At 38.0% G+C, this 17,727-nt stretch overlaps 1 protein-coding gene across 1 annotated transcript in view; it reads right to left on the bottom strand.

Annotated features, from left to right (window-relative positions):
- Nucleotides 1–321: 321 nt before the first annotated feature.
- DENND5A (DENN domain containing 5A) overlaps nt 322–17,727 on the bottom strand; it is a 52,123-nt gene continuing 34,717 nt past the window's right edge. Inside the window, exons 15-24 of the mRNA XM_026070663.1 lie at nt 16,563–16,647; nt 15,428–15,556; nt 10,791–10,912; nt 8,418–8,563; nt 7,707–7,825; nt 6,349–6,530; nt 5,442–5,524; nt 4,075–4,198; nt 2,870–3,038; nt 322–2,128 (exon numbers count right to left, since the gene is read on the bottom strand). Coding sequence (XP_025926448.1) covers nt 1,945–2,128; nt 2,870–3,038; nt 4,075–4,198; nt 5,442–5,524; nt 6,349–6,530; nt 7,707–7,825; nt 8,418–8,563; nt 10,791–10,912; nt 15,428–15,556; nt 16,563–16,647 — 1,343 coding nt within the window. The 3' untranslated portion in view covers nt 322–1,944. The remainder of the gene's footprint in view (nt 2,129–2,869; nt 3,039–4,074; nt 4,199–5,441; nt 5,525–6,348; nt 6,531–7,706; nt 7,826–8,417; nt 8,564–10,790; nt 10,913–15,427; nt 15,557–16,562; nt 16,648–17,727) is intronic.

Genomic DNA, 17,727 nt, shown 5'->3' with positions numbered 1-17,727 from the left:
AAGAGCTGTAAATTCTTTTTACTATTATTATACAAATGAGCAATTTGGGGACAGAATAGCAAGATTCTCTCCATGTATTAAGTCGAATACACAAAATTTTCAGAACAAAGTACATTTGCTTTATTTTTTCCCTTCCAAGATTAGAAAAACCACACACACACAGACTGCAGACACACACACACACACACACACACACACACACACAGACTGCAGACTGCGAAGGAATGCAAACCCGCTCAGCATGAGCAGTGGCTTGGGCATCGCCTTGCATTTTTCTAATGCTACCATGAGATCGAAACAGAATCTTGTTCTGAATAAAAGTAGTGATAAAGGAACTTCTCAGTTTAATAATGAAATAAATAGGACAAAAGTAAAAATAGTCAAAAATTTAATACACGTGCTATGCTTATAAATTATGGAAATAAAACTATCACAAGATGTCACTAAGTTGTAGGTAATAAAGAAAAGGTGCTACAACATTGCATGAACTGAAAAAACTTTGACTCAGCTTCTCATCAGAAGAGAGACAATACTGAGATAAGTTTATACAGTGAAGACCTCTTAAATACATAGCCCTGAATTTCTGTAGGGTAATTTGTGACACTTGAAAATTGGCCTGTTCTTAAGTCATGTATGCATTTCAAAGTGATTTTATCAGAGGTTTCAAATGAACAGAGATGCCTCTGGGTATTTGCCAATTTCCAGCTCTGCAATAAATTAAACTTTCAAAATGCTTGTGTTTTATTGTACATAGAAAGTTTTATTTCTATGGAAAAACAGAAGCATCCCAAATGAAGCTGACTGCAATAACAGGACCCAAGGCGTATCAATTCAAAAGGAAAGGAAAAAAAATTACTTCTTTCTGTCTCTTTAGAAAAGTGAACAAATACTGAAATCCTGATATTTGTTAGTAAGGCTTGCCATGCATTGTGGCATGGTCGTCTTTATTTAGTCTTCTGGCCTTTGGGAACCCATGTCCCTCTTTATTCGCAGTTAAGAGAATTACCAGCAGCAACCATATAACAAACTTTGAAAGGCTGGTTTAAGTGGTAATATTTTTTTGCATTATAAACAGTTATTCCAGGTTTTTCATTTAAGTGGGCTGCACTGTAAGTTCTGAATTGCAACACAATATAGCCAATTATATCATAGAAGTTTTTTTTTTTAAAAGACAAACTTACAAAACACAACAATAGGTTAAATAAATAAAAACATCAGTTAAAAACACGCTTAATTTCCTCTGTGCAATTACGTACCAATATGAAAAATATTACTTTGATCTCTGCACATTTCACGGTTCAGTCTCCTGGAATTCACTAAAAATAATACTGACAACAAAAATAAAGGAAAAAGCGATTTGTTGACAAATCAGTGCTTTGGAGCTATTAAAAAAAGCACACATCAGAATTTGTAATTCCCTTGCAGTAGAACAGTGACCCAATGTGTTAAAAATTAAACATTGGTAATAATGTTAATATATAAAATATTAGTTTAAAAACTATAGAATGACCTTCTAGCAGAAATGGAGTGTATACATTGGGGTCTGTGACATACAGCATATCTGAAGGCAAGTTCACAGAATGCTGAAAGGCTCACTGCACATTTTCTATGGCAAGGAAATATTGCAGCTTTAAAATAAGCTGCACAATACTCATCTCTATCTCTTTCACATGAAAGTGTGTAAAAAGCAAATCAGCAAATAAACTCTAAAATAGATTTATACCAAAATCCTCTTTTTTACATTGAGTTTACAGCTTCTATCCTTTTGCCTGTACTATTATTGGAGTTTCCTTCAAGAAAAGTCAAAGTTGCATTTTGGGGCCATGAACAAGTTCACGATACAATGTACTGGCAGACAGAACTTTTGCATACTAATGAGATTGACTCTTTGTTGCCTCCCCCCCCCCTTTTTTTAATTAAGATAATCATCTATGGGACAAGAGGTCAAATATCAATTCCTTTGACAAGAGATGCCTCTAACGTAATGTTGAACTCCTGCAAGGTCTGCAGCACTCGAATCAAAGAGTTCACAAGCGTATGGTCCTTAATCAGTGCTATGTCTTCATACATCTGTGCTGTGATCGGGCAGTCTGCAAGCAGGGCGATCCAGTGATGCAAAAGGTGGTCTCTGACAAAGTTGCATTTTACAATTTGGAAAGAAAAATAAAGCCAAGTTAATTTCTCATTTTCAGAATAATTTTTATTCTTTGCCTTCTAAATAGACCTACTATATTCTCCAGTTACTTTAATAAGGTGGAGAAATGGAAGCAATTGTATGTGACATTTGTTTAAGGAGGGAGCATCGTCATGTGAGAGAAGCATTTCTAGGCTGTCCCCCTTCACATCAAAAGGTACAGCTCCCAGGAGGCCTGGAAGCCCTAAACCGGCCCAAATTTACTGTCCTGCTCCACTTCTTTCGTGTCAGAGGCTTCCTACATGGTTCCAATTTCTCTCCTACCCTTCTCCTACAATTAAGAGGGAGAAGGCAGGGAATTCATAAAGGCAGGAATGGGAGAGGCCTCATTGACTGCTGGTTTTCTGTTCTTTCTCCTGACCTTGCTAGATGTACAGGTGAGGGAAGCTATTCACACCAATCTCCTAATCTTCTCTCCTGATTCAGCTGCTCTGTGCTCTGCATTGCCTCAGTTTTTCACAGCTCAGATTTCCCACACTTCATGTGCATAAGAGCTCAAATAATCAGGACACAGTTCACTTGATCCTTCTTTGGTAACATCAAAGAACTTTAGAATAGTCAAACTTCAGAAACCAGCAGTTGCTGGTTTTATTTTACTAATATGGCTTCATTTTACTAATATGCAACATCCTTTGCATTTTATTAAAATAATAATAATAATAATAATAATAATACCTGGCTCCAAGACACACCAGCATCTGAAACTTGCCATCCTTCCCAATGTTTCTAGGGGTGTTGTTGATAGCAGTGATAAAGCGACAGAAATTTCTGGCCCTTGTCTGCCAGTTCTCTTCAGGGACCATTTCATTCTGCTCAAGGGTCTCGTAATATGTTTGTGCTTTTTCTTAAAAGAATGATGGGAGACGAAGTTTCATCAGTGCATGAAACAGTCCTAAAATCTCTGCAATATCATTTTCCAGTGCTTGGAATACAATAATTAGAGATTATGACCTTCAAATCCAGATAATTAAATTTTAAAATACCTCAGTATAATGCTTTCCCCATAAGCTTGCTTTCAAATCCATAAAGCTATCCAGTGCCCACATCTGACAGTTGGCAAATCAGCAGGAATGTTTGCTTCATGGAGAGGACAATTACAATTGAAAGACCTAGATTCAAAGCTTTTCCATGAATTTCCCAAGTGATTATGTCTATTTTTTTTCCCTGTTTGATTCTGTCCTCCTGTGTTCCCCATTTGTAAAATGGGAATTCCACTTCCTTTCCTCAGAACAGTGCTAAAACAGTTCTAAGATCTACTGCATTTTGACATGATACAGTAATATGATGATATAAGAATAAGAATGATGTCAAAATACTTACTCATAACACAGAAATGCTATTAAAGGTAAGTCCTTTTCTGAGAGATGAGTTTGTGTACTCAGATGAATTATTCAGCTCTTTAAATCAAAGAAACTGGAGTGCTGTGTTAAAAATGTTTTTTTATAATCCCCTTATTACTATGTCCAGTAAGTATCAATAGCACTAGATTCATGATTTCTTATGTTTTATGAGGCAGCTCAACTTCTTAATTGTTTTATTGCTTTCACAATACTCAGTTAAGAACAAGGTTGCCATATTACAGTTTACCACCCAATTTAAATAATTCTTTCTCACTAGGGAAGCTTGTTTTACACTACTTCTGCTAGAAGGACATAGTCCAGTTACAATACAAGTACAGTGTCAACTTTGGCAGAAGACAGATGCTCTCTTTCTTTCAACAGTACCAGGAGGTAAGAGCTCTTACATTAATTCAACTGCTGAGATGCCTCCAGCAAGTATGCTATTCACACCAACTGAGACAGTAGCAATAATAAAAAGGAACACAGATGGATACGTTTCAAAGACACAAACAGGCTCCAGTATATTTTCTTCACACTTACCTAAAAAGTCCCAAATAAAGACGTTTTTGAAGAGCCTGGGCGATTTAAATCCATGCTGAAACACTTGTTCAAGAGCTGAAACAAGTCCACTTTCTCCACACAGCAACAGTGTCAGACTGCCTCTCTACCAAGCACACACAGAAAGCACAAACATTTAGCTCAGTTTGGCAGCCTGCACACAAGCGTCATATGTGTTTATTACTGAAACCAGTTTTTAAGTAAATAGATGCCCAAGTTGCAGTCCAGTGCCAAACAATGGCCCCTGGCAGGATGGCCCAGTTCTCAACAGTCCTGAGCATCCAGAAATTTGTTAACCTCCCAAAGAATGAGGCTGAAGAAAGCAGTCTTAGGGACTCCAGTAGTTTGTCTTGACAGGAAGCCAGAAAAGGACCAACATAAAGATCATGAGCAAGTTTTACCTCATAGTAATGACCACTGTACAGGAAACTTTAAGAAAATATTTTCCTCTAAGTAATAAAGGTCACAGGTCCATTGTAGCATGTGCCTCAAACTGCTTGCTTGTCAACAAAAACAACATTTAATCCAATTTTTAAATATTGGGAAAACAACAAATTCTTCTACAGAGCATGGTAAATTCCATTTTGCAAAAACATTTTCAGTGTATCATGTCTTGGGAGTATGCTTTAAATATGCACATCAACAGAAATTAGACTGTACATGAATTTGCCACATTACCCTGAACTTAGAAAAGGTAGATGCAGAAGTGGTGGCAGGACCTACATGTAAAAATTAATGACTTTCAAGGGATCTCCACTACTGCTCACAAAGGTTGAACTTTGATGTTATGACAAAGGCACTTCTCAATTTTTTTTTCATGAAATAACTGCTGTGACAGTTAAGATAATCATCTTTACATTACAACAAGTATAACTTCAAAGTGTACTAGGAGTCTTTGAGCGCACTTCGACTTTACGTAGCTCATGGGTTTCCATGTTATAAGTAGCCAAGATAATGCAAAACAGGCATTAAAAACAAAAAACTTTTCGGTACTCAGTGTAGATGACAAAACATCAGTTAGTTCAGAATACACTAAATAGGTGGCAACACTCTTGACAGATGAACAACCAAAATCCTAAGCAGAATTTGACTCATAACACGATATCAAATACTAGGATATTGAATTTAAATTATCGGAATATTCCAGTTAGCAGTAAAAATTAGATACTTGAAGATGTACTCTTACATCAATGTAGTCTCAACATTTTGTTTTTGCTCCACTTAAGGAATTCTGAAACACAGATGACTGTTCATTCAGTTTAGTATTTTCTAGAATATATGTTCTCCAATGCTTACTAACGGGATTTGTAAGACTGCAGTGCCATTACACCAACAAGACAACACCTTACCTCTTTCTCTGGCTTGTGGAAATGCTTGACAATGCCATTGACAGCTTCACCAATAGCTTCTTGTATCTGACCAGTATTTAATTCTGTAAAATACAAAATACTTCCATTCACTTTATAACAGCTTTAGAGACAGTACCTGTGCATGAGGGATAAGGCACATTGCAAGGAAGACGACAGCCATGCACTGGTATAATCTATGCTTTGGCAGTAGAAATCCAACTCTATTTTCATTTACTGTGGAGGAGGTGGAAGTGGAAATGGTTTGTTGATATATCAAAGTTGAAACACCACAGTTTTAATATGACAATAGGAGGAAAGGTTTTTGAGTATTATGTGAGTTTTCAGGCTAGGGCCCAAAGCTAAGATAGAGAGATGTGCTTTAATTAGGACCACAAAACCTGGGAATCCTAGAAACGCCTCCTGTGATAGTTCTACTGTAAACCCAAGCATTCTTGGGAGCAAAGTAACCAGCTGATTTATCAAGAATAAGATAACCCCAAAACAGTGGTCTCAATAGAAAACTAATGTCCATTAGTGGGCTTTCTTGATCCATGAAAGAAAGATATGAGACAGGATGACAAATTTTTATCTTCCTCCACAGTATTCATCCCACAGATGAAGGGCGAGAATGCAGAAAACACCACTAGGGCAGCTAAGCACTGGAGCAGGAGTCGAGAGACTCCTTCCTTCCATCTTTGGAGGCTTTCAAAACTTGACTGGACATAGTCTTGAGCAGCCTGTTCTAACTTTGAAGTAAGCCAGACTGAGTAGGAGGGTTGGGCTAAGTGGGCTTCACGGGTCCTCTCCGACCTACTGCTCTAAAATGCAAAAATTCCACGATTCTGTTTGCAAACAGCTTTCCGCAAAAGATGAGGTAAAACAGTACAAGACATCTTCCATCACTCACTTGGCTTATTGTTTGGCGATATAGTGACCAATCTTCTGATCATGCTTGGTGACTGCTGTAATGGAGGAGTTCGGCACTGCCGCTCATCAACCTCAGTGTGGGAAGTCAGCAGCTCTCCCACTAGGATCCTCTCTAAGCTGCCATCATCCATTCCCTTTCCAAGCCACCTTCCACAGGGAAACCTGAAAACATAAAGCAGGTGTTTGGATCAAGTCCTTCAACCCCAGGTTCAATTTCATGCCAAAGACTTTCAACTGTAGTTGCTAACATCCACATTCTACTAATAGTCATAAGAAATACTTTGCTCTCATCTAGCAGCTAACACTTCTGCCAGCAGAGGGAGCACAAGTAAAGCAGGTTTTCAGTTCATTTTTGTAATAAATGCTGCACTAGTTGATGTGCAGAGCAAACAGTGAAGGATTTTGTCTTGTGTCTCACATGTAACAACTCGAGGGCTGCAGAGGGAAAAGAGCTAGAAGGGGAAGGCCCACTATAGACTACAGGTGGATGGTGAAATATAGCTATGCTTTTACTGAATACTTTACATAGTAGGCCAGCCATAAAAGAAACAACATATACTTCAGTTCCAAAACACCAACACATCTATTGAAATTGGGATACTCAGTCAGACACTAGGAAGCACACATGCTCAGTTGCTCATTATCACTTTCTGTGAAGCAGTGTTGATGTCAGCTTAACTAGCTCAGTCAGAAAACTGAACAGCATCCAAAAATAGAATTGCCTCATTTAATTACAAACAAGCTGGCACAGAGAACTGAGTGGACATGCCCACCAATTTCTCATCAACATGAGCATGACAGTTTCTCTAGACAAAGGAAAGGTCACCAAATCATGCTGTACTTAACATCAATCAATTAATTCTTACTATAAATCTTGTTCCTCTTGGTATTTTCACTCCACAAATAGTGAGTTTTAACACTCATAAGCCCTTTTATTCTAGCTTGTGTCCAAAATTCTCTCTATAGCGCTTAGAGCACTCATCTTAACCTTAATATAAAATACCACCTATGTTTGGTAAGCAGCAAGTTCTAAATTATCATTTCTTCCTTGGTCTCAAAGCAGATTCTTTTTAGAATGCTTAACTGTCAACTCATCTTTTCCACCAACATTTGGAGATCAGACATGAGCGTCTGCAAATTGAAAATTCTGCTTACTTTTGTAAGAATCATGACTTGTTTAATGCCCGAAGCCAAACGACCTTTCTATGCCTTCAGGTAATGGTATCTGCAGTCACAGAGCCCCAGGAGATAAGACCTTTATAAGCAAACAAGCCCTACTGTGCCAGCTCTCTGCAGAAATTCTACTTACCCAACATGAAATGTCAGGATGATACTTACTTGTAAGTATGCCCTGTTATTTCATTTCTGACCATAACATATTCCACTAGCCACTTGGCATACAGCCCTGAATTATCATGTCCTATTTGCACTGTGGTCAGTTTTCCCAGGTTTTGGCACTGCAAAATAAACAAAGAGTTTGTCAGAGCAAACTGAAAGAAAGAGCGGTATGCTGGAGGAGTAAACTATTGGACAATTTACTGGGATGGGAAATCAGAAATGTGGAGCTCTCATCTCCTGCTCTGATTGCATGACTGATTCTGGGCTTTTTAAAGTAGGGGACTGGAGGGCTTTGGGTTTTTTTGGGGGGGGGGGATTGTTTTTTGTTTTAGTATTGTTTTGATCAGCAAACAAAGCATCACTTAAATTTTTAAACACAATTTTATCCACTAGTCAAAAAATCAACAGAGCAGAACCATTTCTGTCTTAGTATCCCATAAGAGGGTATGACACCTCCCACCAGAACAGCACAGAAGTTGCGATATAAAGACAGAAGTCTTGTCCTACATTGCCCAAAGGATTTGTCAGTTCTTCTGCTCTCCATGTTATTAAATACAGATTAAAATTGCTATGCACAGACATAGTTAGTATTTGAGGCTAACCACACAGAATATAGATGCGAAATAATACAAGATGCTTCGGCAAGGGGAGAATTTAAAATTGAACAAGTAGAACATCCAGCAAAGGGTTCTTTTATCAAGCAATACAAACCTCAAATGTCATTTCTAACGTATTCCTGGGAATCTGCAGGACTCCTGTTTCACCCAGTTCTCCTGAGATACAGATCCAAGGATTGGCTGTAAACATTGAACCACCAAGTTTCTTGCTAGGAACAATCAATATATGGTAGGGTATCACTGCAAAAACAAGACAAAACTTCAAAAATGAAAAAGGGTAATTATGTAACCTCTTTTATGAGGAGAGAAAAAGATAAGTCATAATAATACTGCACCATCATGAAATGTTAAAAAAAAAAAAAGAGCTGCTATTTAATCACGCTAACACTTCTGCACTACACACTGATTGACAGTCAGGAGTGCACAAACATGCTAGTGTACACACAGTAGTCATTAAGATGTAGAGTTGATAGCAAAACAATGTCAAATGAACAAAGAAATATACATGCAGTAATGTCTTTAAACGGGTGTCATCTTTTTTTGCCTGCCAGTCTCAAAATACGTCATGAAGATGGTTACTTGTTCCTAGTTTACAGACAAGGAAGTAGAGAGGCTCATTCACGTATCCACCACTATGCTGTAGCTCAGTGTGCTACTCAAAGTTCAGCTCCTAACCAGGTTTTACAGGTGTGTACACATACACACACACACACACACACACACACACACACACCCCTCCCTAACACTAATTCCTATTCAATTACAAACTGAAGCCTGTAGTTGCACGAGTTGCTTGTGGCAACATTCACTACTGTGACTGAACAATTTTAGAGAAAATACATTACAGTGCTGCAAGTTTCTCTGTACCATATTGCTCTTAGTTATGCTAACTGTATGACTTCTTGATTTGAAAGAGAAAAAAAAAACACTTTTCTCCCCTCTCTAACTGGCACCACACACAGTGTTTGAGCACCAAACACCTTCTGGTCTGCTGGTTTACCAATAACTAATTCAGCATAGTCTCACCTGAGTTACAGCCCCTACTCTGACTCAGGAGGCAGAAGGAAATACATGTGCTCTTCAATTGCCTAGCATCTCATGCATGGCTTCCTACTAACCAAACTGCTTTTATAACAAAACCCAGTTATCTGAATGGTCATTGTACTTCTTGGCAATTTGCCCTTCTTTTATAGTGCATAAATGGGTTATAGTTAAGGCTTTTCAGCTGAGGCATTTAATACATTTCTTCCTAAATGTCTCCTCAGCTGACAGTGGCCTCAGGAAAGCATTTGGTGGTTGGATCTTCTTAAAAGCTTGATGCCCATGGCCTTTAAAAATGAATTAAAATGTTTCCCTTTTTATTTTCTGTGCTGATAGTCTTAAAGCAAGTGACAATTTAACAGCATCCAGCAGACCAGACCTGAACACTGTCCATAACTTACCCTCAACAAGATGTGTTACATGGAGTCATTTCTCATCATCTCTGTCTATACTTTTGGCTGAGGATTGACTATATGGATATAGATAGTCATTCCTCAGCCAAGGATTTGGTTAGAATTAAATTATTCTGCAATTCATTTATAGAGCAAATAAATGCACTTTATATTACAAAGTGACAATTAAAAAATATTTTGCTTAAACCCCTGCTTCCTTTCTCTTTTATACACACAATTATGGAATGTAACATACCATCAAGGATAGCTCTTACCTTGGGGCCAGAGGGAACCATCCGCCCCTCCCCCCCCCAAAAATAATTTTTATAAACTTTACTACAGTCTTTCCTTATCATTCTGCCTTACTAGTGTGGTAATGTGGCAGCAGGCACACAAATGCTTAAAAACGCCGTAGCATATTTAAGTGTTAGTAATAAGGAACAACATGTTAAAAGTTTCTATAGGGTGCTTCCCCCCGCCTTTTTTTTTTTTAAACTACCACTTAAATGTGTTAGAATTCTGGTGCAGTCTTCAGCGGGGATTTCATTGGCTATCCCAAACTCACTGATGGATGTGTGGCAAATGGAGCTGAGCATTAGAAGAAGAAAGTAGAAGGTCATAAGGTCTTTTACAAAGTAATAGCCTTTTTAAATTCCTAACATGTACTAAGTTAATATTCTTATTTCGTTATTATTTTCGATAATGAATAAACTATACTGCTCTTGTTTAGTATGATACACAGAAGTCCAAAACAAAATTTTCTTGCAAGTGCCCCCCCATCCAGCTAAAAGGATCAAGGCTGCCACTAATGCGCATGTTTTACCAAGTTAGAAACAAAAGCCTTTAGTCACACACAGAGACACTACTTGCCTCCAGAAAAGATATTAGAAATAGTTATATAGCACACGCAGATGGGTAAGAGGAAGAAAGTAGAACCATGACATGAAGGAACATTGCTCAAAAGTGTTTAAAAATCTGTATAAAGGACTCAACGGTCTCCGGTTAACAGAGTTCCAGGGAAAGCAAATACTTACAGACTGTTGTGAAAACATTGGTAAAGCAAAAGTAATCAACTGCATTGAATGATAGGAGATGATATAAGAATTGTTCTTTCTCATCATCACAGCGGAGGAATGCATAACGCTTGTAGAGTTTTCTGACAAAGCAAAACAAATAATCTGTCATAGTAACATGATGCTTTCAGTGAAACGTTTTCTATTATGCATATTTATTATGCAAACTATGAAGAATGTGCAAGCAATTACAAGTGACAAGTGATACTTGTAGAGCCAACAGTGTTTAATTTGCCAAGATACGTAGACACTCTGCAAGCCTGAAGTCTCTTCAGTGCATCAGTTTAATAATTTACACTATTTTCCACCACTTAAAAGCAAGGTTTGGGTTGGTCTAGGGGTTTCCATCCACCCCAAAGAAACCAAAGAGGGAGAAAGGACTTTTATGCCTTCTAGGATAAGATTCTCTGACCTCTTTCTAACACATGAAGCGTCTGAAGTAAAAGAGTTCTTGCAAGCTGCTTCTAAACACGTGGTCCTGGGGGCAAGTGCTCCAGCCCATATATGGCACAGGACAGTTATATGGCTGTTTCTAAAGGATAACATGGCAAACTCTGGGGCTACTTGTATCAGGTTATAGGTGATATCCCAGGGCCTACAGCAACCCATGTATTAAGGTAGGGTATAGCTTCAATGTAGACACTAGGTAGTTCCTGAAATAATCAAAATCACAAGCATGCAAAGGTGATCTAAAGTCCTCCTATTCCCTTTCTCCGAGGTTGCAAACTCTTTGCTAGACCTGTAACATCACAGAGAACCCCAAATATTTGTACATGGAGATATCAAAAGTTGCAGCTCAGTGGCCTCTCACAGGAGTGGAGACGCTAGCCAATATAAAAGAATGAGCTGTAAACAATCTTTTATACTTATTGACATCATTAGAGCACATTAGAGAGCTTAACGCTGCAAGACATGCAACAGAGAAACCTTGACAAGAGTTTACAACCTCAATCTTTCATGTGAAAATTTTGACTGAAAGATACCCTTAGAGTTACTCACTTGCATGTGGCAACAACCACTATTTTTTGATAATTATTGCAACCAATCAGCAATACCAGTGTTGGTGAATAATCATAAAAAGAGCATGCCAAGATGCATCAAAATCCAACCAAGGCCAGAGGAATCCAAAACATTGTAAGAAGTAGGCGTTAGCAATGCTGATGCAGCCATGGACAGAATGTTCCTGTCAGGAGGACATCCTGATAATTCCCCTCAATTTCAGATATCGAATATGAAAAAGCCAGCAAGTGGCTCACAAGCCAGAAATTTGCAAAACAAATCAATGATTCACACACACAAATATTCTCACATAACAAACATAACACCAGAGATTAACAGGACATGTTCAACAAACATAGTCTTAAATCAACATAACCTGCCTGTAGCCACACAAGTAGCAAATCCATGAGGGTCCCATGGGTCACTGAGTCTATGTTTCATTTGAACAATCTGAGCCACATGCTTAGACAGCCTGCCCACAAGACTGTGTGCTCTCCTGACTTTTCAAAACAGCGGATTTTTCAGCTGACCTGTGCACATTTTTGTGGCCTTTCTCTATGCACAGTACTTCCTAATTCTTTACAGGAACCTAGCAGTGCCAAGTCTTTTTGGCTGTCAGAATCCATGCTACCCACTTCAATCCATATATGTTACCAAGTACAATCCATATACATTACCAGCTTCAGCTACCTTTATATTATGACAATGACTAGGATTTTTGCAAGATCATCAGTACTCAAGATTTCAGATCAAGGATCCAGTTTTAAATGAAAGCTATTTGACTGGATCGGTATGTGCATGTGGACACACTTATCTTTTCTACCACCTAAGCAGGGTAACATGAGCATGGATAGGTAAATGAATAAATTCCACTTAAGTTTAGGTACTGTGAGGTCTCAATAATTTCAGAACCCATTCATCTGCTTTGTGACTGGCATGATCCCACTGCATTTCCTGGGCTCTGCAGAGATTATTAGAATGACCCACGCTATGATGGTCATAAAGTGTCTTTCATATATAGAAAAGCATCCTCAAGAGCTTCCTTCATGGACTCCATAGCAGCAAAGAAGCAAGATCAGCATAACAGTAAAGCAACAAGGACTGCTTCCTTTTTCTAGGCCTCATTTACTAGTGGAACAAAGAAGTAGAAGATAATAACTAGCACAGAGATGCATAACAAGACATCAGGGGAGTGAAGCTAGGCAATTTCCTTCTGTTCCCCAATGCCAGTCCCTTTACAGACTAGAAAGAAACTAAACATATTTCAGTTTTCTTCTATTTTTAGCAAAAGCCAAGTGAAGAGAATGGGTTAACTACAATATCTAACAGTTAGCTGCTTCAAAAAAAGCTATCAAGTTAACTGTAAAATGACAAACATGATTATTCTTAGTACCTCACTGAACTTAGCACTACTCCCTCTCTAAACACCTAATAGAATACAATTTTAATTCATGCTGCCTAGAATGCTATAATCTTTCTTTAACTAGACTATCTAAATATGCAGCACAAAACACTCAGGATTACGTAGAATCAATGTCATTTCTATGCAAGTTGCCCCTTCACTTGTCACTTTCATTTAAATATATACATTTTACTGCTGTCTCTTGCTGACATATTTAAGTCTGTTCTAGAAAACCAGAATCTGTTTGATTGATGAACAGTGCATTGGCAAGTGTTGAGAACTCTCTCTCTTTTTTTTTTTTCTTCCTCTCTTTTCTTTTTGGAATGTCCTCTCACCTCACTTGTTCTGCATGGTCAAGCACTACCAAATTAACCTGATCTAGATGATTCACTTCACTGGAGAGGCCCAGCTTCAACTTAGAGATAGAGGTAGGCTTATTGGCTGTCCTCACTCTGTCCCTCAGCTTTTCCTTGCTCACTGTTGGAAAGAAAACAGTAAGGCCATAGCATCAGCACCAGCTTCAGCGTAATAACAAGGGAAACCTCAAATAAGTAGCAATTAGGGGATTCAGGGGACAAGACAAAGCCATTTGCTGGAAGGTGGTGTGATGGGGACAAGAAGAAAGGAAAAACAGACAGGATAGGCGAAGCTGTCTCCAGAAAGAAGTCTTTGATTCAAGCTATTGACAATTACTAGGGCCCAAACAAGAAAACCCTTAATTCTCACACAGTAAACAGTATATCCAACCTTCTCAGACAGACTTTTTTTTTTGAACGTGTTCTTTTGCTAAACATTACTAAACAAACCTCAGATAGTTATTCATAAATAATATGATTAGTACTAAATACAGCCTGTAATCCGATTTGTGCAACTATTAACAACTGAATTATTTATGTTTACAAAGTTAATATAATGAGCATGTTCTCTGGACATCACCATGGTAATTATGCCCCTGTGTCAAACATTTCCTTTTGCCTTTCAAAGACACATACCTATAAGAAACACTAAGCACAGAGAACTTTGGACAGAATTTAAGCCAGCAGAATTTGGGACTCCTCCAGGTTCAAGCTTTTAGTTTTAAACCTCCTCTGCCCAGCCATTCTCTGTACTTCATATAGTCCTCATATTTTCTGTCTACAGCAATTACTCTAAATAATTTTTAAATAATTTTGTGTCTCAATGTTTGGGTCTTTTCATAACATATATTTGACTTCATACATGAGGAATTGATAAGTCATATTTTGAAATGTCTAGGAGAAGCAATAAAAACAAGAACAGGATCATAGTCATRTATTTGACTATTACAAAGCCAGTTCAACCATATGTTCTTAAGCAGGCTATAAATGCAAAACCTTGACAGTGGAGGAGAGGGCAAACAAAGCTGAGATACTGTCAGTTTTATCTAGTGACAAGGACAGTCATGCTCTGGCATATTTAGATGGAAAATTTTAAGATATGACCAGACATCATCTTGAGCTTACTGCCGCAAGATGAGATGCAAGAAGTGGTCATCACAGCATTCCTGGACCCATTCAAGGTATTGCACATACAACATTTATCTGCTCTTTTAAAATCAGCTTCTGCTGTGGTTTATCTACAGTATTTTACATTGCACTGAAAGGAGCCACCAAAAGGGGGCTAGGAGAATGTAATCAGCAAGTATGTCTCAGCTGTGGAGACAGAAGTCAAGTAAAGGAGCAGTCACTTTTTAAGTCACACTAACCAGAACCACAGAAGCAGATCTGGACATGCCTTCACACTCTTTGTATTGTGACAGAATTGCAACCAGCATCTAAACTGCACTTTTCCGTGTATTGTGAAAACACAAATAACCCAAGGAAAACAAAACAGTATATCCCACAGTTACAGAAAGGGGACCAAGATAAAAAGTTTGACTCAGCAAAGTAGTCAAGTTCGGAGTTAAGCCCCACTGGACTTAATCCCTAACAATTTTTGAAAATCTCAACCCAAAGTTGCAGAAAGTCTCCTGCTGACACAGAACTGATTCTGTATCTTAAGAACCCCAGCACTGGATCAGAATCACCAAATCGCTCATACACAGGTACGGAGACACACCTGGAAGGCTAGTTTATACTGTTCCGTTTGCACCCTGCTAAGCAGAAGTAATAAGCACTTCTGTGTTCTTGAAGTCAAACTAAACAGGTTTAAAAGCCTTGCTCAAGATAAACCATCTTACTTGGTGAGTTCATGATCTGAAAGCAGCTGCTTTAGATGCCTAGAGAGCAACTTCTTTTCCATAGACAGCCGAACCCAGGCTCTGGCCTTGCCAACATCCGTTTTGATCTCGCTGATGTTCTGTATGTGCCTGAAAGAAAAAAAAATAAAAAATAAAAAAAATAAAAGACACTGCCTGGTGTTTTCAAAATGTGACAATTCTTTTGAACCACACTAGGCTGCAGAATGAATTTTGCCAAGAATGCAAAACAAGGCAAACTACTGGCAAAAGAGACAGGAGTCACCTGAGCATCCATCAGTACCTAAATTCTTTGCATATCTAGTTGAAAAAGAACAAGAGACTGAAAAGAAAACATCTGCAATGCAGTGTCCTTATTTACAAAATTCTAAACCAGTACCATTGCCTACATGATTTAAGAATCATTCTGGACCTTATCACTTCAATATTTATGGCTGAGCGCTTTGGAAAATTAAATACTGTCTTTGCATGCTCAGTAGTAGCTTTTCCAACACACAAGTCATAAATGGTATATTTGGAAAGGACAAGCATTTCCCTTGAAAATCCTCAATTCACTCCTCCCTACCCCAAAAAATTAAATGTTAGCAAGAAAAAGGACGAAAGAAAAAAATCCTTTCAAAATGAATTAAGTAGTGGTGGTTTGTTTTTTTTTGATATACTGAAAAAGCACACCTAACAGAAGTTAGTTACACATACTTTTTCACGCTATAATACTCAGTGTCAGACAAACACATTCTTTAAAATGAGAAGTTCTTTAAACAGCCTTCCTCACTGAGAAGCAAGAATGAGCTCAGAGCTATGCCACCAGCTTGGCAATGACTAGGAAAACACATAAGCTACTCCCACATCCCTCTGGAAATAAGGCAATACAGAATACTTACAAAAAGATGAAAAATGTGTCAGGCTATTTCTATAAGCTAATAGCCGTGACAATTTAAAATCTACTCAGTATGAAACAGTTTCCTAAAGGTCAGTGAAAAAAGCTGTACTATATACTTTAAGATGACTTCCCACCCCTCATACGAAACACACAGCTTTTTTTGTAGGGAACCCACATTATGCATAGAAATAAGTGTGAAAATCTCTTGGGTTTTTGTTTTTAATAATTCAAACTAACCTCATATCCTGGATGAGAGAGATTCTAAGAGGTGACATGGCTGGGCTGGCATCTGACTTTCTCCTTTCTGAATCGAGAAGTATTCCTAAATTCAACAAAAGAGAATTTCTTGTTAACAGGAATCCATCTAAAGATTTTTAGATCAACTGGGGAAAAAAAAAAAAAAAAAAAAGGTCGATTATCATCAAATTGCATGTAGAAAGGAGATTTATTAGAAAGGGATTTATTAGACCCACACAAGTAGCAGTCCATGCTGCATTCTTCCGTTACTGGTGACTCACAGCTTTATGTAGATACTGTGGCGTATTTCCATTTCAATCACATAACAATCTGATATGCTGCTACACAGATGGTGATGCAGATCAGCACACACTGAACATTAACACATTAATGAGATTTGTTTCAGCTGGAATTGGTATGACATCAAATGGCTTACGATACATACTATCAGCTATTATTTTCTAAAAATGACCTTATTTCTACTCATGCGATAAGACTGACTGGCACTGCTAGAATACTGTGTTCAAAAAGATACATGACTTAGTACACTGCACATCATATGCTTAACTAATCTATCACTCTGCACACTTCTACAACACCACTGTTATCTAAATGAGCACATTTTGTATTTATCCATTTTAGAAATGGATTACCAATAGATTTTAGGTGGAGTAATTTTTACTGCAATACTTGATATATGAGACATTAAATATGATCCTGAAGTGTTTTTTAATCAGTTTTTCTGCTACAGTAAACCTACTGCACAGCTGGCTTTTAAGACAGAGTAAGTAACTTCAGGATGTTCAAGACAATTTCGTATGCTTAAGTGTATTCCCCTACTCACCCACCTCTGGCAGTGACATGGAATGCTTTGTCATAGTTGAACGGAAAATCTTAGCCAGTCATGCAGTGACTACATGCCATATGGAAGACGACGTATCAGAGCAGATCCATTTTAAGGTTTATCTTTGAAACACCAGTTATTAACCAATGCAGTAGTCTGATAACAGTTGTGAACAAGTGGCCTCAATCCAAACATGTTCATTTTGCACAAAATATCTTGAGACAATACATCAGGTCCACATTAATTCTGAAGGGAATAGATTACTTTATCCAGTTATGTTGAGGAAGGATATTTCCAGGGAAACAGTTTTTGCATGGTACA

This window comes from Apteryx rowi, unplaced genomic scaffold, assembly GCF_003343035.1.
Source record: "Apteryx rowi isolate R43461 unplaced genomic scaffold, aptRow1 scaffold_107, whole genome shotgun sequence".
In the NCBI taxonomy this organism is placed as follows: Eukaryota; Metazoa; Chordata; class Aves; order Apterygiformes; family Apterygidae; genus Apteryx; species Apteryx rowi.
This window is presented reverse-complemented; position numbering and strand designations above follow the sequence as displayed.